This window comes from Scyliorhinus torazame, chromosome 12 (genome assembly GCF_047496885.1).
Source record: "Scyliorhinus torazame isolate Kashiwa2021f chromosome 12, sScyTor2.1, whole genome shotgun sequence".
NCBI lineage: Eukaryota > Metazoa > Chordata > Chondrichthyes > Carcharhiniformes > Scyliorhinidae > Scyliorhinus > Scyliorhinus torazame.
This window is the reverse complement of record NC_092718.1, coordinates 203,361,041-203,385,346: the sequence shown is the minus strand read 5'-3', so window position 1 is coordinate 203,385,346 and position 24,306 is coordinate 203,361,041. Positions and strand designations below refer to the sequence as shown.

Here is a 24,306-nt window from a genome sequence, read left to right as displayed (position 1 = left end):
CTCCACAGTCCATCAGCTGACCCAACATGCATTTTAAACGGTAGCACAGAGGTTAGCACTGTTGCTTCACAGCATCAGGGTTCCAGGTTCGATTCCCGGCTTGGGTTACTGTCTGTGCGGAGTCTGCACGTTCTCCCCGTGTCTGCGTGGGTTTCCTCCGGGTGCTCCGGTTTCCTCCCACACGAAAGACGTGCTGTTAGATAATTTGGACATTCTGAATTCTCCCTCCATGTACCCAAACAGGCGTTGGAGTGTGTCGACTAGGGGATTTTCACAGTAACTTCATTGCAGTGTTAATATAAGCCTACGTGTGACAATAAAGATTATTATTATTATAAATGAGTACAATATCCTAACTCTCCTGGACCAGTAAAATATTCAGACTTGGAACAGAATCTCAATACAAGATGGATCAGTTAAAAGTCTCAGGAAAGGAAATGAGATAACATTAAACCAGAGATGAACAAATGTTGCTGTGACAAAGTAAAATTGCATCAGCAAAAGTTAGAGAGCAAAGTAAAGCCGCTGGAAAATGGAAATTCGAACACTCAGCGGGTCAGCTGCGGAGAAAGAAACGAAACGAGTTAACATTTCAGGTCGACAGCCTTTCGCCAGAAGAATGACAAGTTGTTGGCCAGGTTTTATTAACAGAAATTTAAGTATTGACTGACGTGTTTTATTTAACTATGTTGGGATGCAGATACATTTTGCAGAGTCTTTAGCCAGAGAGTGTCCAACACGACTAAGTCTGGCCACTGACTGGGTCACTGTCCGTGAGGAGTTTGCACATTCTCCCCGTGTCTGCCTGGGTTTTGCCCCCACAACCCAAAGATGTGCAGGGTGGGTGGATTGGCGACGCTAAATTGCCCCTTAATTGGAAACAAAAATTGGGTACTCTTAAAAAAATATTTTTTTTATAAATCTGGCCACTGAGCTCCATTCCTTTCCCTTCAAATTCTTTGGATATTAAACACACAAAAGCTGCTTCAACTATGGTTAGCTTCACTGGGAGTTAACGTCAGACTGTGTTTCTTAATGAGGAGCCAAGCACTAGATGAACAGAACTAATACTGGGATCTTACTAGATTGTCCAAGGCTTGTTACCCTTCATCCTATTGAGATTGGGCATTCTGGAATTTGTTACAGTTTGTTCTGATCAATGTGCAGATATTTAGTACTGACAGCTGAGCTTATGACTGGTGAAGGGGCCTGCTTGCTGCACTTATCGCAGGCCCAGAGACAGCACAGCAATAAATGTACCTGGCTACATTCGGTTCTGCTGGATCAGCTGCTCACCTGGAGCAGCTGTAGGATTGGAAGGTGAGAAAAGGCTCCTCCCAAAGTGAAAGAGAGGGGTGGGCGGAGAGAGAGCGAGAGAGAAAGAGAGACTTGCATTATCACAATCGGAGGAAGTTCTAAAGCCCTTTACAGCCAGTCAAGCATTTTTGAAAATGCATCCGCTGTTGTAATGTAGGAAACACGATGGGCAATTTGCACACAGCAAACAGTGATAATGAATTTTGGGCTGGAGACCGACCAATGTTTGCAGGCTGGAGACTGATGTCTTCAAACGTCATGGGGTAGATTAAGGGCAGGTGAGGCTTGCAATGGAATGGAAAAACTTTTGGGTGAGGGTTTGAATGAGTACGGAGCAGCAGACCTTGCATTTTGAGAGACATCCATGAAAGTAGGAATGTGCGTTTACGGACTTTCTAGTTTCCCACATTTATTGAAAATTCACCTTCTCCCTTCTGATTTTGTCCCATGTATCCCAGCTCCATCACTGAAAGATAATTAAATAAGTGTGCCGAGTCCACAATAGGCAGATTATACTGATCTACCAAAGGGAGTAGGTCTGATGTGCCAAACAGCCTCCCCTTGTTCCACTTCCCATTCCGGTGTACTGAAGGAGATTGGGCAATTAGTGCCAAAACTCATTTTTAACTATTCTAATTTTCACAGGCTGAAAAAACATTCTATTCACCCCCAACTGTAATCGATTGCACAAGGCAGGTTTACCTTTTAAGGACCGTCTAGCTGTGGAGAGAATGCACCAGACAATTGCCAGTCTATGGCATTTTCCAGCTACCCCTCTCTGTATTCGCTCACTGACAATACAATTATCTTTAATTCGAAAGCGGTTTATCGAAGACAAAAAAAAACCACAAGCTATCCTGGAATTTCCCTTAATTGCTATGCTCCAGTATTTAACTAGCAGCAGAGCTGTCAAACCAGCTCCACTGGGGCCCATGGAAACCACTTAGCTGCTGACTGTTTCTAAACATCAGCAATTATACAACTGGAGGGGGGGGGGGGGAAATGATTTGTACCCCTCTCTTCAAACAAGAAGCCAGGTTTGATTTCACAATACTTTAACAAGAAAGTCACAAGTTTCTGCTCTTGATTCCTCTTCATGAAAGTTGGAGAATTTTGACCTCGACTGTACGAGGTCAGTTAGCTCAGTTGGCTGGACAGCTGGTTTGTGATGTGGAGCGATGCCAACAGCACGGGTTCAATTCCCGTACCAGCTGAGGTATCCATGAAGGGATATCCTTCTCAATCTTGCCCCTCACCTGAGGTGTGGCGACCCTCAGGTTAAATCACCACCAGTCAGCTCTTCCCCTCAAGAGGGGAAAGATGCCTATGGTCCCCTGGACTGTGGCGACTTTACTTTCGCATCATAAATAGGACTCACGTGATGCCTTACAGTACTTTATTCAGGTGCCAACTTGAAAATTAATGGTGGAGAGAGAAACAGTTAATATCCGTATGACTGAAGAGTCATATGGACTCGAAACTTTAACTCTTGTTTCTCTCCCTACAGGTGTTGCTTCCCCACAGACCTGTTGAGTCTTTCCGGCACTTCCCCTTTTTATTTCAGATTTCTAATCCGCAGTATTTTGCTTTTATTGAAAAGTGACTAACTAGGCAAAGAGCGGCCATTTAAGTACATCCCAACACACTCATTGGCCTTTTTATTGGCTGGGGAAGCGGGTGCCGAGGAAAGGGAGGAGGAACAGGACTTAGGAGGACTAGATCATTCAACCCTCAGAGACTGCTCAGCCATTCAATAAGATCAGGACTGATCGTACTGTGGTCTCAACTCCACCTTCCCGTCTGCCCCCATAATCCTGGACTCTCAAACTTAGCCTTAAAAGTATTCAACAACGCAGCCTCCTCTTCTTCCGAGGGAAGCAAATTCCACAGATTAAACGACCCTCAAAGAAATGTCCTCATCGCTGTATCACACCTAGACCACTTATCCTTAAACTGTGTCCCCTAGTCCTAGTCTCTCTCACAAGAGACATCCATATCCACCCTCGCCACCAACTGGAGTAAAATATGTTTACACAAGTACTTTTGAATGCAAAGTAAACAGATAACCGGAACAACAACCCTGTGGTACAATTTTCTGACATCTCTGGTCGTTTGTGTAGGAACGCCAATCAGTCCTTGTCTGTACTATCTTCCCCACCCCACTCTCAGCGTTGAATGGTGGTGAGAATTTAGACTCGAGCACCCAGCATAGCCTCCTCAGTGCTTGCAGTTTCGGAACATGTTCACTTTGTCAGGATGATTAGAAAATCATGGAGAAGATGGTGGCCAAGAGGAGATTTGATAGAGGCGCTCATGAGAGGGCTAGAGATGGACAGAGTAGATTGGGAGAAACCGTTACCACTCGTAAAAGGATCGAGAACGAGAGGGCTCAGATTTAAAGTCATCTGTGCAACGCGAGGGGAGAAAAAAAAACTTTTTCCACAGCGAGTCTGGAATGCACTGCCTGGAAGTGTGGTGGAAGCAGGTTGAATTGAGGCATTCAAGAGGACAATAGGTGATTATCTGACGAGGAAACAATGTGCAAGAGGATGGCATGAATTCATAATACTCTTTGGTGAGTAAGTATAGATGTGATGGGTCGAATGGCCTCCTTCTGCACCGTAACACTTCTGTGATTCTGATTGTGATATCACCAATGGTGCAGTTGCCCACAACATACTGCATGCGATTCCTAATTTTGGCATTTGTGTGCTTACACAAAAGGCGAGAGTGGAGATATTCAGGCTCTTCAAATAAGGAAGGAGTTGGTAGAGTGGGATTCTTGTTTATAGAATAGACAAAGCAGAATGGAAAGGATAAATCCAGAGGACTACTTCAAGGTAAACATTAAATGGTGGAAGTGAGAGGATGGATGTGAGGAAGTATTCAAATTGGCAAAAGGAAATATTTTGGACTGATTTCCGAGTGTCCTTTATAGAGTATCAGTGTTGGAATGGAGGCTATGCTGGGTCTAAATCCTCACCACCATTCAACGCTGAGAGTGGGGTGGGGAAGATAGTACAGACAAGGAGTGATTGGCTTTCCTACACAAACGATGAGAGGTGTCAGAAAATTGTACAACATCTCTCCCTCGAACCACATAGTCTTGCACATAAATCTTGGTTTGTGTCACAATCAACGACCCATCAACCTACAGCCATTTTAGACACACATCGGTTGAACTTCCCCATGATTAACACAGAAAGCGTATCGCTGCACAATGCTTGGTTTTACAAACCTATTTCTCCATAAATTTTAAAAATCTTGTCCTGTTCGCAACTGAAGCCTTCCTGAAACCAGTCACCCAGCCCTGCCACCCCACAGCGCCGGAGACCCCGGCCTTGGGGGACTGTCCGTGTGGAGTGTGCACGTTCTCCCCTTGTCTGCATGGGGTTTCCTCCGACAGTCCAAAGATGAGTAGGTTAGGTGGATTGGCCACGATCAATGTGCAGATTTGAAGTGGGAGAGTGGGCTTAGGTAGGGTGCTCTTTCGGAAGGTCGGTGCAGACTCAATGGGCCGAATGACCTTGCACTGTACGTATTCTATAATTCCCTGTGCCTCATATATGAGCTACCCAGGGTGACTTGCCCTCTGCCTTTCCTTCCCTGTAGGTGGTGGTACATCTAGTCTCTGCAGAAAGCACTCTTCTGGGCAATTGACTTAGCAAGAATCAGAAAAGTGTTCCCATATTGTTTGGCTCCATGGCACAATACAGCCGGTTTCTATTCACCACACAGCATCTTTACATAGTTTATATTGTTTGTCCTATAAATACCCTAATGAAACTCTCGCTCCCTTCAAAAATAGTATCAGTTGCAAATGTGGCGTGTAGTGGCTCAGGAGGTTGGAACAATAATAATAGAGAATGAGAAAACAGTTTGCATTTCCCCAATACTCAAGTGACCTCCTGTACAAAGTCATTATAAAACATGCCCTTACATGGTGCCTTATCAATGCCAAATACCTCAAACACCACCACATAATAGCAATTTTGCATAGCCAATCCACCTAATCTGCACATCTTTGGACTGTAGGAGGAAACCGGAGCGGCCGGAGGAAACCCACGCAGACACGGGGAGAACATGCAAACTCCACACAGGCTGGGATTCAACTCGGGTCCCTGGCGCTATGAGGCAGCAGTGCTAACCACGATGCCACCAATATTGGATGAGGAGGGAGGTCTGGGTACATGTGTGGAAGCAGATCCCTCTTTCAAAAAGGGAATATAAAGTCATCAAATGTTGAAACCAAAATTGAGGGATCTACATTACAACAACTGTACATTTGCTAAAGGAAGCCAAGAGAAAACTACCGAAGCGACGGCAGTCAACATTCCTGATTTGATAAGAAACCACAGAAGCCCTCGTCTTCCATAGAATATGTGAGCGACACAGGCCTGAACACATACTTCACCCCCTCCCTATCTGTACCTCCCACTGTGTGGTGACACTCCAGCTCCCTACTCTACTGCAGCCTCACCAAGCAGTCACATCCTGAGAAACACACACAGGGAAGAGATTGCTGGACCTTTGGCTTTGATTTTTATGTCATCATTGGCTACAGGAATAGTGCCAGAGGACTGGAGGACAGCAAATGTGGTCCCTTTGTTCAAAAAGGGGAGCAGAGACAACCCCGGCAACTATAGACCGGTGAGCCTCACGTCTGTAGTGGGTAAAGTCTTGGAGGGGATTATAAGAGACAAGATTTATAATCATCTAGATAGGAATAATATGATCAGGGATAGTCAGCATGGCTTTGTGAAGGGTAGGTCATGCCTCACAAACCTTATTGAGTTCTTTGAGAAGGTGACTGAACAGGTAGACGAGGGTAGAGCAGTTGATGTGGTGTATATGGATTTCAGCAAAGCGTTTGATAAGGTTCCCCACGGTAGGCTATTGCAAAAAATACGGAGGCTGGGGATTGAGGGTGATTTAGAGATGTGGATCAGAAATTGGCTAGCTGAAAGAAGACAGAGGGTGGTGGTTGATGGGAAATGTTCAGAATGGAGTACAGTCACAAGTGGAGTACCACAAGGATCTGTTCTGGGGCCGTTGCTGTTTGTCATTTTTATCAATGACCTAGAGGAAGGCGCAGAAGGGTGGGTGAGTAAATTTGCAGACGATACTAAAGTCGGTGGTGTTGTCGATAGTGTGGAAGGATGTAGCAGGTTACAGAGGGATATAGATAAGCTGCAGAGCTGGGCTGAGAGGTGGCAAATGGAGTTTAATGTAGAGAAGTGTGAGGTGATTCACTTTGGAAGGAATAACAGGAATGCGGAATATTTGGCTAATGGTAAAGTTCTTGAAAGTGTGGATGAGCAGAGGGATCTAGGTGTCCATGTACATAGATCCCTGAAAGTTGCCACCCAGGTTGATGGGGTTGTGAAGAAGGCCTATGGAGTGTTGGCCTTTATTGGTAGAGGGATTGAGTTCCGGAGTCGGGAGGTCATGTTGCAGCTGTACAGAACTCTGGTCCGGCCGCATTTGGAGTATTGCGTACAGTTCTGGTCCCCGCATTATAGGAAGGACGTGGAGGCTTTGGAGCGGGTGCAGAGGAGATTTACCAGGATGTTGCCTGGTATGGAGGGAAAATCTTATGAGGAAAGGCTGATGGACTTGAGGTTGTTTTCGTTGGAGAGAAGAAGGTTAAGAGGAGACTTAATAGAGGCATACAAAATGATCAGGGGGTTGGATAGGGTGGACAGTGAGAGCCTTCTCCCGCAGATGGATATGGCTGGCACGAGGGGACATAACTTTAAACTGAGGGGTAATAGATATAGGACAGAGGTCAGAGGTAGGTTCTTTACGCAAAGAGTAGTGAGGCCGTGGAATGCCCTACCTGCTACAGTAGTGAACTCGCCAACATTGAGGGCATTTAAAAGTTTATTGGATAAACATATGGATGATGATGGCATAGTGTAGGTTAGATGGCTTTTGTTTCGGTGCAACATCGTGGGCCGAAGGGCCTGTACTGCGCTGTATTGTTCTATGTTCTATGTTCTATCTTCCCAAGAAACAGAATCCCAGACATGTTTAGTTTTTTTTTGGGTGGCTGCTGGAAGGCAAATGCCCAAAGATCATTCAAGGTTTTGATGGTGTTTCACTACCGTTCCTATAAATAAGAACAGAAATACATTGGTAGGAACGCAATACAACAAAATCTTTTATTATCCAGCATACATGGGGAATAGCTGATGCCAGAAAACAAAGAGTTCCATTTACCAGTGCACACTTAGACATAGAATTTACAGTGCAGAAGGAGGCCGTTCAACCCATCGAGTCTGCACCGGCCCTTAGAAAGAGCACTCCACTTAAGCCCACACCTCCGCCCTGTACCCGTAACCCAATCCAACCTCTTTGGGCACAAAGGGCAATTTTGCATAGCCAATCCACCTAACCTGCACGTCTTAGGACTGTGGGAGGAAACCGGAGCACCCGGAGGAAACCCACGCAGACACAAGGAGAACGTGCAGACTCCGCACAGACAGTGACCCAAGCCGGGAATCAAACCTGGGACCCTGGAGCTGTGAAGTGACTGTGCTAACCACTGTGCTACCGTGCCGCCCACTTGTAGCATGAACCGATATGCAAGTTCACAGAAAGTAAAGAACTGTATTCTTTTCACTTTTACTCTTCCACAGAACATTCAAATGTCAATTGAAGTATAAAATAATGGTGTACAGGTACGGGTTCCAAATAACTTCTGGTTGGTAAAGTGATGAATCACGTTAGAGAGCAGCATCAGAAATTCCAATTAGAGGAGAATTCTGGTTTCGGGGCTATGGGCATTGCTGACGGCCTCACCTCCGTTCTCTCCAGGGCAATATTCGGGCAACCTGGTGGTGGTCGCTGCATTGAAAAACGGAGACAATTTCGGCAACACCCTAAATTAGGAGCAGTGTCGAAGTTGACGCCGATTTGTGCTAACCTTATGTTCGAGCCGGCAAGATTAGACGGCAGGTTTTGGAGGCTGGGATGACATGGGGATGGAATGAGGGATTTGTTTCTGGAGGGGCGGTTCACGAGTTGAGGAGCTGACAGATGTTTGGGCTCCCGCAGTCAGAACTTTTAGGTACCTGCAGGTTTGTGACATTGCAAGGAAGGCTTTCCAGTCATTCCCAGTAGTGCCGCCATCGTCGCTGCTGGAAAGGGTTGTGCGGTGGCGGTGACGGAGGAGGGGAGTACTTTGGGAATTTACAGGAGGATCCTGCATCCTGGAGGGGGCTAAGGCCAAGTGGGAGGTGGAGAGGGTGTGGTGTGAAACTCTGTGAAGGGTGAATGCCACATCTTAGTGTGCAAGACTTGGGCTTATACAGTTGAAGGTGGTATACCAGGCACATTTAACAAGGTCTAGGAAGGGTTGGCTGTTTGAGGGAGTGGAGGAGCGCTGTGGGAGGGGCCCGGCCACATATTCTGGGCATGTCCTAAGCTTGCAAGACTTTGGGTCTCCTTCTTGAGCACCATGGCACAGTGGTTAGCACTGTTGCTTCACAGCGCCAGGGTCCCGGGTTTATTCCCAGCTTGGGTCACTGTCTGTGCGGAGTCTGCACATTACCCCCGTGTCTGCGTGGCTTTCCGCCGGTGCTCCAGTTTCCTCCCACGAGTCCTGGAAGGCGTGCTGTTAGGCGAATTGGACATTCTGAATTCTCCCTCAGTTGTATGCGAACAGGTGCCGGAATGTGACGACTAGGGGATTTTCACAGTAACTTCATTGCAGTGTCAATGTAAACCTACTTGTGACAATAATAAAGATTATTATTATTGTCGATTATTTTACAAATTGAACTGGAGCCCAGTCCCTTAGGGGCCACATTCTGGGTGTCAGACCTGCCGGAGCTGCAGACGGGAGCAGGAGCAGACGTCCTAGCCTTCGCCTCGTTGATTGCTCACAGGCGCGTTCTGCTGTGGAGTGGAGGTCAGCTACTCTACTCAATGCCTCAGTATGACAGGGGGTTCGTATGGAGTTTTTATACCTTGAACAAATTAAGGATGCTCTGAGGGGCGCAATTGAGGGGTTCCACAACAGATGGCGACCGTTCACTTTGTACTTTAAAGAGCTAGTCACCTCAGCCGTTTGGGAAGGGGGGTAGGGTTTTTGTGGGGTGTGGGTGCTATCGTTTTCGGTCTGTTTCTCGGTTTGATAATTTTGTATTTATCAAAGAAATATTCAATACAAATATTTTCCAAAAAAAAGAATTCTGGTTGGTGGCGTACTGGATCACAAAGCTTACCATATATATGTAAATATATGATTTGTAAAAAGTTAGCGACTGCCTGACCAATTACACAATAAAACCTACCAAGAGATTCCGGTTCATATTTCCTGTGTCAGTTAAGGTTGTTAACGGTCTTCAGTTACTGACGCCGCAGAATAAGACACCCTTACCAGGACTTAGAAAAAAGGGTTTGCACTAGTTTTAACTATAAATAGTTCAACAAAAACAAAATTAGGGACGATAATTTAGTGAAACAGAATATATCTACACATTCTTCTGCAAACGAGCCAGTTATTAGTTATCCTCTCCTATCAGCTATCCATCATCTCTCCCACAATGTTGTGGAATGCTCTGCCTGCATTAGATGGAATATTATCCAGGTTTTACTCTACTTTAAACAAGACAGAATTCCCAACATTTAAAGATAAACACTGACCCCCAACACGACAAGTTTAACAGATGTACATTGAGAGACCAGGCTCTTCAACCATCTCCCTTGACTTCCCGCTGAAAGGTGTCAGCTGCTTTGCACTTTTGACATCTTTTTATAAATATTACAAAAGAAAAATGCACTCAAGGCTGGATACCATAGTTTCATTACATCAACAAATCATCCTTGTCAGAACCAAAGACCGTTTGCCGAGATTCTCAGGCATTCGAAGGCCTGTAGTACGTGAGCGCTTGTGTGGCCTCCTACGCGGACACCCTGTGCTGGACCAGCACCAGAGGAAAGTGTCCCACGGGTGCTTCAATTACCCACTTTAAACCATACTCTTCAAAATGGTATTGGGGGGGGGGGGGATGAAAAAAAAACGTTGAAAGAAATTCTGCCTTAATATGAAGAAGGATCGGTAAATGTAAGCAGCTGTGAACCTCACCCAGTCAATCCAACCCATAGACAAAATGGGTGTAGTATCCGGGCTCAGCGGGGCTGGGCGACACCAATCCTTTTAAAAGAAAAGACCACTCCCCCCCAAAAAAAACAAGACTGAAGAAAAGGAGGGCTCAACTGAGGAGAAGTCAACCTCAAGCGAGTTTACAGAGCACCTCAGCAGACAAGAACACACTCAAATGTAATTCATTGTCTGTACGGAGCTAGTGACCTTTACCTGGGCATTGGAAGAGTAGCAAATGGCCTCAGAGCCCCCCCACCCCCCCTGACCCCCCACCCTCCAAGTTTAGAGCGAGTCAAGATTTCCACTTGGATTGCCTGTGATTGTTCCCCCCCCCCCCCCCCCCCCCCCCCCCCCCCCCCAATCACCTCGTTTCCTGACCCTACACTTGTTGGAAATCCACCCGCGGGAATGTTGTGCGACCACTGATCAGATTCAGCAGGGGCACGATCTAACTGTCCTTTTATTGGCATCACAGCAGAGTAAGGGTCATCTGGCTTGAGGGAACCAATCGCGATGGAGAGAGTGTGATCCCCCCCAAGGGGAGGAGCCCTCTCCTTGGGTCGGAGGCATAGAGGGGACTAGGTGCAGCTGGGTAGCTGCTGTGCTTCTGCAGAAATATTAATCAGTTGTTCGGTGGTTCCAACGAAGCCGGTGAAATCATTACACTAACCCAGCCCTCAATCGTACTGCCACAGCAGCAAAAACTGTACCGTTCTGATTTGAACAGTTTCAAACAGGCTGCTGCTTGGGAAACTCAATCTCCAACTTGGAGTCATTAAAATCTACATTTCTCCCCCCCCCCCAAAAGGAGTAACATTGTCGTAAGGAATTCTCGGCAGAGAAATCCACAGCTTTATACACAATGGTAAAAATCCAATCTTCAAACCCCCCCCACCCAATGACCCCTCATCTCTTTGCACGTTTCCGCTTCTCGTCTTTACACTCCTCCTCTCTGCAAGGAGACACATTCTGCTGTTGGGGGCGGACTAAGGGAAAAGAAAGTGTCCTGCGTTCTGCTAAATGACCACTCTTCGATGTTATGGCGTGACAGGGCGCTAGCAGCTTTTTAAAACTTACCAAAGGGCCACCTGGGCATTTTCAGCAAGAGTAACTCCCTGCAATAATACAAACGCCCCATTGCCCGCCCCACTTTTCCAACCCAAAGTTGCAATGGCCCATTGTAGCACCCGTGCATCAATCTGGTTGAAAGCAGCACCTCAGCGTAGCCTTTTTGTGGACTCTTATTGACAAGTGTTCCTTCTCAGTGCGACGCCAATAGTATCCACCTTGCTTCTATGATGAAGGATTAGTGCAGCAAACTACCCGTGAACGGAAATTCAGAGAAGAACGTGTTGCACATGGGAAACAGTGATCACGATTCACATTTTTCAACAACAACAACAAAAAATCATTCAGGACACTTCCGCAAATACATTTAGTCCAAGATCACCAAGCCAAACATAATCGGAACACATTTTGTTCAAAATGAAGGCCAAAATGAATCTATAGCAATAGAACCATATAATAAAAAGGTCAATCAACAGCTTTGATCTCAGCTACTGCTTCAATTCACCCCAATATCTCTTACATATTGGAATGCAAAAAGACAGCAGCATCAGTCAGACTGCCTATTGATAATCGCCTTCCAGTCACCTCTGAAGATTCACAAGGCTATTATGGGTGTTTGTTGCGGACAGAATCGGGCGCAGTGGTCAGGCTCCCGAGCAGCCAGATGACATGGTAGCACAGTGGTCAGCAGTTGCTTCACAGCTCCATGGTCCCAAGTTCGATTCCCGGCTTGGGTCACAGTCTGTGCAGAGTGGAGTCTGCACGTTCTCCCCGTGCCTGCGTGGGTTTCCTCCGGGTGCTCCGGTTTCCTCCCACAGTCCAAAGATGTGCAGGTTAGGTGGATTGGCCATGATAAATTGTCCTTAGTGTCCAAAAATGATTAGGTGGGGTTACTGGGATAGGGGTGGAGGTGTGGGCTTCAGTAGGGTGCTCTTTTCAAGAGCTGGTGCAGACTCAAAGGGCTGAATGGCCTCCTTCTACACTGTAAATTCCATGGTTCTATGGACATTTTGCACCCCCTTCTCTCAAGGAGTCCCTCCAGCTCCACCGCACTCTTTGACCCACTGCAGCAGGCAATCCACCACAAGACAGCGTGGGTCGCAATTCCCACTCCAGGAGCTGGTCAGAATGCAGCATCAAGATTGCACTATATGTAAAAGACTTCTCAGTTAGGACGAGATAGAACATGAATCAAAAGCAGACAGAAATCAGTTCCAGATCAGCTAACTCCACGACAGAACAAACACACACATATCCTATAACCATTTACAAAATAAGCTTGGCATGTGGCCCTTTTTAAAAAACACACGCCCAACATGTACATTCTCAGTAGCTGGAGTAAAATCAAAAAGAAGAATGTTTGTGGTGCAGCCAATCCCAGAGTGCTATTTTGATAAAGTAACCACGTAACAAATGAATCCCGTCTCTGCACATGCAAATTCATCAGAAAATAGAAGTTACATTTGCATTTGCTCTGTGAATCATTAAACCTCCCCGGCAGCCTCCAACACAACCAATTTCCTGCATAAAGTACTATTCCAAATATCATACATCAGAATTAGTTAAACACACAGAAACAGAGAGCACTTAAGAGCAGTCCGCTCAATCTTTTACACACAAAACTCATTCCTAGTTAGCAACACTGACGTAGCCCAAATTCAGCCCTCTGCTACACAAATACAAGGTGCTTCAATTTCTCTGCCCAGAATCAATATCTTTCTCCTATCGATCTTCCCCTAATCCTTCTATTTCCAAGTTACAGGATCCGCATCATACTGCTTTGCTAATTCCCAACTCAGGACAGGCCACGGTGCGAGTTGTCAGAATGCTGTGTACAAGGCCCCTTCAACATTTTTATGCTTTCCAAAAATCAAGCACAATTTAGGCTGTCACGCAGTTGCTATCTGGGTTTTCAACTTAGTGCCAGAGCAGTGAACAAGTTGCACACTCACGTCACAGGAGCAACACTTGCCAACCACACAAACATCGTCCAACAGCAAAGTACCACTCACTACTCACACAGGCTGTACAAAACTCTACCTGTAACTGCTGCATTTTGTCTCAGTGTTGCGTAGATATTTGCAGGACTGTGAGCTGTAGGCAAATATTTCAGCTGAAAATTCTTCCTAATTCTCATTGCAACACCCATTGCATTTGTTTCCTCCTATGGTTCCTCCCCTGAAGAGGACACATAATTCGAGGCGCTCACCTTTAGAAGGGTTCTTTTAAAACAATGCGGAGAGAAAATATTTGTGAGTACAGGCCCAGAGATCAAGTCCAATTACTACTGATATGGTGGGACCTTCCCTCCTCTCACTGCAGCCACACCTCAAAAAGAAACAACTGATATTACCAGGGCAGCACTCTTAAACCTGTAACTCCAGTTCGGAATTACCATCAGTACGGGCTTCCTCGACAACCAGATAGACTTCCCTCCATCTTTCAGGGATGGGGAACTGGGGGCATAATCCTCAATGCTTGGCTTGCATGGCCTGGCATCCTGTGGGCCAGCCTACCTTCTCAATCAGAGATGCCTGCTCCAGGCGAATCACATCAGTAAGAAAAGCAACATGCAACACTCCAGGTGAGGTTTTGACTCTTAATAGAAATTGCTCAACAGTTTGGAGCTGTCAGCAGCTGCCACCTATCTGAACCAGTTTGGTGAGCTCAGGAAATTCGAAGCTGGCCATTGTTATTGTGGTGATAGGCCTGTAGACAATATTGGTGGTGTGACCTCCAACCAGCAGGTGGCGGTACAGATTGACCATGCGGTCTTGAGACATCAGTAATGTGAAATCTAGCCACGAGCTGAAGTTTGTATGGCGTACACAAAGGTAGTTTCAGGAGAGCCTAATCTCTACGATAACTTGGTCTGTATTGATTCTGATTATTACTGTACCACGTGTACATCAGTAAAACATAGTTCGGTTAAGTCACCAGCAGTTTCATTGCAAGACAAGATCACAGAACACAATAGTTATTAGAAAAGTATTTTACAACCATTAACTTGCACTTGTGTACCCCTTTAATGTAGAAAACAAAAACCTCACACGGTGCTTGACGGTCGCAATGAATAGCTACCTGGCGCTTCCTAGTGGCTGATGGCAGCATATTTTAATTACTGCACCTTTCTTGAAAGTTAAGGAAAATAAGGGGAGAGCACCTCTCAGTACGGCAGCAGGGTATTACTGAATCATGCGCTGAAGTCTGGACTGGAGCTCGAACGTTCAAGCTTAATGACTCAGGCAAGTGCAGTACCAAGCTGACCCACAAGAGGAACTGAAAAGACAAAATAAACAAATAACATTCCACAGGCCTAGTCATTTTGTTTTAAAAGGATTTGGCGGCAAGTGGGAGGAGCATCGAGAGGCACCAAAAAAAAGAATTGGTCACTTGCGCTCACTCTCGATTTAATAGGTTTACTTTACTGGCCAAGTAAGCTCCACAAAGACGGAATATTATAAATTTTAGACACAAAGATTCCCTGTATTCCGGGTTGCTTGCTTGTTCCCAATAGGCTAGTGCAGACTGGAACAACACTAATGCCTCTCCCCAGCAAAACTGTTTGCAGTTAAGTGACATGTTATGGTATTAACACAATGACAGCAGTATGGTCAATTGACGCAGCAAGGTTACCGCAATCATTAAATACAACTTATTCTTTTTTTGTTTGGGTAACTATTAACTTATTAAATCTGATTCGATCTTTTTTTGCAAGCATTTCCTACCCTCTGCGTAAATTACCGAAACTGGGTGAGACCCAACATTCTTCTCTCTCCCCTCCCCCCCCCATCTAAAAAGTACAGATTCAGATCATAAAAACTGACCTCAAAAATATATATTGTTCAGATATCCAACTGGGTGTCAGCTGTACCTTAGTTGGTAGTGCAGTGGCGCAGTGTGGTACTGTCACTGGACTAGTAATCCAGAAACCCAGGGTACTGCTCTGGGGACCCAATTCCCACCGCGGCATATTATGAGATTTGAATTCAATTAAAATCTGGAATTAAGTCTAATGGTGACCGTGAAACCATTGTCGATTTTCATAAAAACCCATCTGGTTCACTAAGGTTCTTCATGGAAGGAAATATGCCATCTTGACCTGGCCTACATGTGACTCCAGGCCCAGTGGTTGACTCTTAAATGCCACTCAGGGCAATTAGGGATGGTCAGGCAAAAAAAAGAAAACTCATCTTCAAGTCCCACTTCAGAGACCCGATCACAAAATCTCAAGGCTGACATTCTGGCTACACTGGCAGATGCGCCATCATACAGGTGAGACATTAACCCTCTCAGGTAGAGGCAAAAGACCCCATGGCACAGAAGAGCAATTCAATTATCAAGAAAAATGATCTGGTCATTTTTTTTTTACTTTGCTGTTTATGGGACCACAAGTTGGCTTTCATGTTTTCTACATTACAATAGTGACTAGATTTCAAATGTAATTCATTGGCTCTACAGACAGAGCCAGCATGGACCCCAATGGGCAGAATGGCCTCCTTCAATGATGTAATGACTCAACAACTCTAGAAAGAACTTCAGCTTAGGAGGCTATGGCAGGTGCTATATCAATGCAAAATTCATTGCCATTGATTTTTATTTCACCATTATAGATAATCCCAACTTTTATCACCCCAACATGATCAGAATTAGCCAGACAAGATTGAACATTGAAATAAAATAGGGCCAAACAGTCAAAGGTTAAATACAGTTAACCACATTGCCATGAAGTGTTTGGAACTGTCAGGGGAATATTATTTGCGATCAAGGCTAGAGTTGCAAAATGGAAAAACATCCCGCCCTCCTTAAATATCTGGGGTGTTTGCATTCCATTACTCAGGGAGTGTTTCCGCACCTTCGGAAAGGGCTGTGCATCATAATCTTTAAAAGCAATGTATTTGCACAAGTTCAAAACCAACATTTTCAAGACTCTGTGGGAGGATTTTTTAAAAATGAGATTTGCAGAGGCACGGTTACACTGGGCGGAAAGATAGACTGTTCCTCAGAGATTAACAATCACAACCTGGAGAGATCCGAGGATCCAATTCAGTCAAATTCAAAAGGGCTCGTGGAAAGGGGCAGCACGGTAGCATAGTGGTTAGCATTGCGGCTTCACTGCGCCAGGGTCCCAGGTTAGATTCCCTGCTGGGTCACTGTCTGTGCGGAGTCTGCACGATCTCCCAGTGTCTGCGTGGGTTTCCTCCGGGTGCTCTGGTTTCCTCCCACAGTCCAAAGGCATGCAGGTTAGGTGGACTGGCCATGTTAAATTGCCCTTAGTGTCCAAAAAGGTTAGGAGGGGTTTTGGGGTTAAGGGGATAGGGTTGAAGTGAGGGCTTAAGTGGGTCGGTGCAGACTCGATGGGCCGAATGGCCTCCTTCTGCACTGTATGTATGTTCTATGTTATGCTGACAGGAGGAGATGGGTTGGTGTGGCTTCAGCAGAAACCAGAACAAAGTGAGTTGAAACAAGACTTGATTGTATATAGCGTGACTACAGGAACATCCATCAGGTTCTTGACAAAATCAATACAAGTTAAATTGCAGTAACTAACATTAGGTAAATGGGTTTTGACAAAGGCGGCAATTGGAAGATTTCTCTTCCCCCTCTGGTTATTGAACATTCTCAGGCCACTGAATTTGGCTTTTTGATCTTATCCCTCCCCTCACCAGACCCCCCCCCCCCCCCCACCCCCCACCCCCACCCCACCCCACCCCACCCTCAATATCCACCATTTTTATTTCCACACAAATGAAACAAATCAATGTGGGTTTATAGGCAGAGAGCCCAGGTTTATTGGGAAGGGAGTGGAAGATTTTGCCCTAAAAAGGAAAAACAACAAATTAAATTAAAAATAGACTGGGCTGCAACCCAGTGTCCTGCTGGTGACTTGCGGCATCCAAGTGATACCCAACACTTGGATCCCGATCACGAGGGACATCAGGTGCCACACAGTCAGCCAGCCAACCCCGCCCCCCCGCCCTCGGTGCTTTGTGGACACTGACTGAACAGATACGGAATCAACTTCTCTATCCGAGCCTCAATCACAGAGAGATTTGAAGTCAATTTGGATCAAATAGGTCAACCATCGGTAAATATCCAAACCCATACTTCCCAAAAGCTGGACAAAGAGCACATTGGTCGGGCTCTGGAAGGATATGACTGAAATGGAGAGCAAACCTCCTGCTTAGACATGGAAGTTGTGTTTTAATAGCAATGTACTGGCAGTCTTTCTAAATTTTGGTCACTGCCACGGTCAACATTCAGCTCCAAACAAACAAGTGGGAGTTGCAGGGTTTGTTTGCAATTGAACAAACAGGGGCAGTCTTGCCTTTGCTTCTGGAGACTGCATGTGCCCAACGAGAGCCGCACTGTGGAAGTTACTGGTTTATCCAGCAGCATGCAAAATGTTGTGCACTGTTATTTTGTACACGAGGAAGGTGCACACAAGTGCTGTAGAACTAGCCCAAATTGTGCCTTTAACGTGGAAATAATGTCCCAAAGAGCTTCACTGGTGTGTTATCAAACTAAGTTTGGCACCAGAGGTAGCATTATGATAGCTTGATCAAGGAGGTAGATTTTAAAAGGAGCATTTTAAGATGGAGGTGCTGTGGAGACATTTAGGAAGGAAATTCCTTATTTAAGACCCAATGATAGAATAATTAAAAAAAAAAAAAATTTTTAAATCAGAGTTCTGTAAGGGGCCAAATAATATCGAATGGATAACAGCACCAAGTTTCAGCATGGATTGGATGGTCAGAATTGGCTTCTTGTGTGCTAATAACTCTTATGACCACGACAAGCTAAATTGACCAGGAGTACGAGCAAGTTAGCAACTCAGCAAGGACTGTAATAGGGTTGGTATAATTTGTCCACATCCCCAAGCTGAGGCAAAGGCAGGGAAGAGAAGAAACAAAAGCGCCCAGATTTCCTGCTTTCTGTCACTATCCCTGTTGGACAGTGAATTGGGTTTAGCCAGGATGCCCCGAATGGTTCAGTCAGCCACCGATGCTCACTATTCCGCCTCACGCAAAGAACGACCTGCACCTGAACCAGGCACTTGGGAAGCTGCTGACAACCGTGGCCCCTCACTCAGCAACAATGTTAGGCGGGGGTTGGGGAAAACAGAAGGAGGAATTATTACTGGTTTATCATTGAGCTCAAAAGATTTTCTAAAAATTCATAACTCAAAAACTCTTCAATTTACTGATCCAGTTTCCAAAAACGTACATTCAGATCCGGACCGTTTCCAGCTGGCACCTACATTCGGAAGCGCATGCTGAAAGGAGCCTTTGTGGGCAGCATATGCCCACCATTTGACTGCAATAAGTCTAAAAGCAGAAGAGAGAGAGAGAAACACACACACTTTGAGGAACTCTGCATGAAACCCCGATATATTCCCCCGAGGTCAGACAAGCTTTCCTTCTGGGTGGTCGTCTCAGCCTTGGGTGTGAAATATAAAACAAGAGAATGGGGGAAATGCTCATGTTCAAGGTGCGAGAGATGGATAATTGCTCAGTCTCACTCAGATTCTCATCATCAGGCGACGTCAGGAGGAAAGAAAGGCATCGATGGTGAAGGGCATCGCTGTCAGCAATTGGAACACATAACTCCCATCGCAAACGTCCAGGTGAGGTACAACAACATTCCAGACATACATCAAAAAAAGGTGCATTATTCTGCTGCTGCCAGAGGATCACTCCCAGCCGTGTGCGTGTGTGAATTCCTCCCAACTCAATGTCAGTAAGAAACCAGTTCGAGGGCACTGGTGTCTGGAAATGGGCTTGCTCAGATTAGGCAAACATTTTCACAGAGCATCCTTGGAACTGCCAGACAAGAGTATTTTCAAACACCAATCAGAGCTGGATTTACAGCTCAAGTGAACAAAGGGACAGTGTATTTACTAGTTGCTGCTCCACCTCGGTCCCGAAAACTGGGATAAACCTTTGTACACATCAATTTAAAGGAATATCAATATTGAGGGAAGGAAACGCCATTGTGGGCACTCAGATGAGGGACAGCGTGCATTAGGACGCAGAATAAAACTTCCCCCAACCTCTCAACTGCAGCCTCAATTTCTTTTTGAAAAAGCTCCCTTCATAATGTGGCCTTCACGCCCACTGGGATCAAGACAGACAGCATGCAAGGTCTGATTCAGATTATTGGTCAGAGCGCAATGGGAGACCCTCAAACCAATCAACGTACAGACTCAGAACCCGGGAGTGAAGAGACAGCCGTGAGACAACCAATTTTAACAAACACGATTGGTGAAGAGCTGCAGGAAGAAGCATGTTTTACAGCAAAATTAATAAAAAGGGAGTGAGGGGGCGATGGGGAGGAAACATGATGAGATTAAAAGAAACTAAGATTCATGACTGTAGAAACGCAGAGACAGTAACGACAAGGTGGAAATCAATTGCCCAATACATTGAGTCATGTGCATGACTGATCACCACGTCGTTGTTCAAAACGGGTGACTGAACTGCAACCTCTATCTCTGATTCAGACTTATTTAACGTGTTGCTTAATGCCCTGGCCAAGATCCAAATGCGGGGATATCAGTGGCATAGGTGACACGTGTGCTGCTGGCGAAGAGGAGAAAAGTGCAACGCCCACCCCCAGCCAGTCGCCCATCCCACGTACCACATGCCCGACCCACGTCCAGTCCCAGTCACCAGCCCACCAGCCCACCCCCACGTCCCAGCCCGCAGCCCACCCCCACGTCCCAGCCCACCCCCACGTCCCAGCCCACCCCCACGTCCCAGCCCGCAGCCCACCCCCACGTCCCAGCCCGCAGCCCACCCCCACGTCCCAGCCCGCAGCCCACCCCCACGTCCCAGCCCGCAGCCCACCCCCACGTCCCAGCCCGCAGCCCACCCCCACGTCCCAGCCCGCAGCCCACCCCCACGTCCCAGCCCGCAGCCCACCCCCACGTCCCAGCCCGCAGCCCACCCCCACGTCCCAGCCCGCAGCCCACCCCCACGTCCCAGCCCGCAGCCCACCCCCACGTCCCAGCCCGCAGCCCACCCCCACGTCCCAGCCCGCAGCCCACCCCCACGTCCCAGCCCGCAGCCCACCCCCACGTCCCAGCCAGCAGCCCACCCCCACGTCCCAGCCAGCAGCCCACCCCCACGTCCCAGCCAGCAGCCCACCCCCAGCTCCAGCCAGCAGCCCAACCCAGTCCCAGCCAGCAGCCCACCCCCAGTCCCAGCCAGCAGCCCACCCCCAGTCCCAGCCAGCAGCCCACCCCCAGTCCCAGCCAGCAGCCCACCCCCAGTCCCAGCCAGCAGCCCACCCCCAGTCCCAGCCAGCAGCCCACCCCCAGTCCCAGCCAGCAGCCCACCCCCAGTCCCAGCCAGCAGCCCACCCCCAGTCCCAGCCAGCAGCCCACCCCCAGTCCCAGCCAGCAGCCCACCCCCAGTCCCAGCCAGCAGCCCACCCCCAGTCCCAGCCAGCAGCCCACCCCCAGTCCCAGCCAGCAGCCCACCCCCAGTCCCAGCCAGCAGCCCACTCAAACATCTGCCAGCTTATTCCCATATACACAAGTTCATATTTTAAATTAAGAAACTAGCATGACCACCTTTCAACAACGACTAAAAAGGCATGGAGATTTTTTTAAAACTCGGAGCAGCCTCACAGTTTTCAACCACATGTAGTGGGGAACTTGCAAGTTAAAAACCATGAACCGCAACTTTATGAAGCAGAATTCGAAACTTGGCTGTTCCACCGCTTCCAAAACACAAACCCCTTCACCCAAGTCACAATTATAGAACCATAGAATTTTTTAGTACCAAATATACTCTATCCCCAGTTAGAAAAAGGTCAGGGAAGGTGGATTTAAAAAGGTTAAAAATTCCCCAATCCAAAAAAGTTTTCGCAGACCGGTAAAGTCCCTTGACATTTTTGTTGTCGATGTTAGAGAATGAACAATAAATTAATTTGCTTAGAGCTTTAAGTGGCTTGTGTCATTTTTCATATGGAGTTCCAAATGGTGCAGGTCGAACAATTGCCAGGGTCGCATTGATTCGTGCAGTCAAACCACATTTTAAATGGATGCAAATTAAATATTTTTCTTTACCTGCACTTGTACCACTCAACCGCCCCCCCCCCCCCCCAAAAAGAAAACACCCCTCTCTCCCTAAACACCACAAGAGGGTCCAGATCACTGCTCATACCCACCGTTTGTGGAGTGTGTCCTCCTGCTGTGGCTTGTTCCAGCAGCCGGTTCTCAGCTCCTCCCGGGGACGGCAGCCAGGCTCCGGGCGTGGGGCTGGGACTGGGGGGGAGCCCGGAGTCGGGACTGTCCAGGACCCGCTCGCCCAGCCGCTTGGGCTCCAGCAGAGGACCAGTTAGCACCTCCTGCAAGTTCAGACTACCCACCATCGCAGCTCTCAACGGCAGTGCAGCCCGGAGTGAACGACCTTTGTTTATGGGTGTGTGTAATATATATTTGAGGTTTTAAAGAAAAACACAAAATTAATATTGTAAAATAATTAAAATCCAGTGACTTGCAACTTTTAAAATCAAACTTTTGTCTGTACAAAAGCAATGCCCTGCAGATTCAACCCCTGCATCAAACTATTAATTGCTAATCTGCTTCCCTCTCACACACACACACAGACAGAACGCTGCTGTGTAAATACTTGAGGTGGGCTGTGCAGTTGCAGAGTCCAGGCTGCTCCGAGCTCAAGGATTTCATTGTTTCTGTCAAGCTCCTGATTATTACGAGGCTGCAGGGACCGCCTGCCGGAGCTCCAGATTGGCTGCTCCCGGGACCATGTGGAGGGAGGGAGGGGGGGAGATTGAACTTGGGGACAACCCACAACAAACTTCCTCCACTTTCACCAAGTCGGGCCAGGCATATCAATTGACCTAGTGTGTGGCTGCCCCCCCCCCCCCCCCCCCCTCGTATATTTTACAAGCTGCAGATGCAAGAATTTTTAACATTATTTTTAAAGGGTGGATTTTTTCATTTTAAATAATTCAGACGGGCTGTGTATGCGTGGGGAAACAGCACATGCCGCAGGGGGATGTGATATGTGTACATAAATTCACCGTTTAATTTTGGGGGAGGGGTGGGTTTGAATTTAATAAAGGGAGGGATTTGGAATTCAGGCGCAGCTCCTCAAGATTTTGCCCCCAGCATTTGCTCAAGTTAAATGCATCTATTTCATTTAATGTATCTATTTATGGGCGGGCACGGTAGCACAGTGGTTAGCACTGTTGCTTCACAGCGCCGGGGACCCGGGTTCAGTTCCCGGCTTGGGTCACTGCGGCATCTGCATGTTCTCCCCGTGTCTGCGTGGGTCTCCCCGGGTGCTCCAGCTTCCCGAGAGACATGCTTGTTCGGTGAATTGGACATTCTGAATTCTCCCTCTGTGTACCCCAACAGGCGCCAGAGTGTGGTGACTAGGGGCTTTTCACAGTAACTTCATTGCAGTGTTAATGTAAGCCTACTTGTGACAATATAGATTATTATTATTTGTTCTATTTTGCCCCCAAGGTGTATTACATGTGGGGGAGTAGCCCCACATTGCATCAGTATGACATTTCCATTCCTTGCACCCAGCTGGCCCCTCTGACTGAGACAGTTAATTCCATGCTGTGATACTCTTGAGAAAGGATGTTTAACCCATAAGGTAATGTCGGATTGAACCCGGCGTTTCAATCCAGTGTACCGTTCGATCCCATCTCTGCTTGAAGATTAGGTTAAACGTTGACAGCTTTTACTCCAGTTTTCTTTTCGTTGAAGAAGAATTCGGCCATTTGGGCCCTAGGGCCTGCTCCACAGTCCGAAAGATCATGGGTGATCTTCTACCACCCCCCTCCCCCATCCCATGATTCTCTGAGAGACCAAAGATTCATCGTTCTCACCCTTTAAATATAGTCAACAATGGAGCATCTACAAACCTCTGGGTAGTGAGTTCCAAAGATTCACAATCAGTTGAGTGAAGAAATTTCTCCTCATCTCAGTTCTGAACGATCAGCCTCTTATACCCCTGTTTTCTAGACTCCCCAGCCAGTGGAAACAACCTCTCGGTGTCTACCCTGTCAAGTCCCTTCAGATCCCTGTATGTTTCAATTAGATCCCCTTTCATTCTTCTAAACTTCAAAGAACATAGGCCTGTCTTTCCATAATCTTTATTGGCGTTCTTCGTTAATATCATCCTCAGTCTCGAGGGCGGCGCGGCGGCACAGTGGTTAGCACTGCTGCCTCATGCCACTGAGGATCCGGGTTCAATCCCGGCCCCGGGTCACTGTCCATGTGGAGTTTGCACATTCTCCCCGTGTCTGCATGGGTCTCACCCCCACAACCCAAAGATGTTCAGGTTAGGTGGATTGGCCACACTAAATTGCCCTTAATTGGAAAAAACATTGGGCGAGATTCTCCGACCCCCCCCCCCCCGCCGGGGGCTGGCGTGAATTCCGGCCCCGCCGGTTGCCGAATTCTCCGGCACTGGAGATTCGGCGGGGAGCGGGAATTGCGCCGCGCCAGTTGGCGCCCCCCCCCCCCCCTCTCCTCCCCCCGCGATTCTCCGGCCCGGATGGGCCGAAGTCCCGCTGCTAGGATGCCTGTCCCGCCGGCGTGGATTAAACCACCTCTCTTACCGGCGGGACAAGGCGGCACGGGCGGGCTCCGGGGTCCTGGGCGGGGCGATCTAGACCCGGGGGGTGCCCCCACGGTGGCCTGGCCCGCGATCGGGGCCCACCGATCCGCGGCCAGACCTGTGCCGTGGGGGCACTCTTTTCCTTCCGCCTTCGCCACAGTCTCCACCATGGCGGAGGCAGAAGAGACCCCCCTCCACTGCGCA

At 47.5% G+C, this 24,306-nt stretch overlaps 1 protein-coding gene across 1 annotated transcript in view; it reads right to left on the bottom strand.

The window, feature by feature from the left end:
- The window catches only part of rflnb (refilin B), a 29,129-nt gene extending 6,918 nt beyond the window's left edge, over positions 1-22,211 (bottom strand). Inside the window, exon 1 of the mRNA XM_072469726.1 lies at positions 21,674-22,211. Within this exon, the coding sequence (XP_072325827.1) occupies positions 21,674-21,877 (204 nt within the window). The 5' untranslated portion in view covers positions 21,878-22,211. The remainder of the gene's footprint in view (positions 1-21,673) is intronic.
- Positions 22,212-24,306: the final 2,095 nt, after the last annotated feature.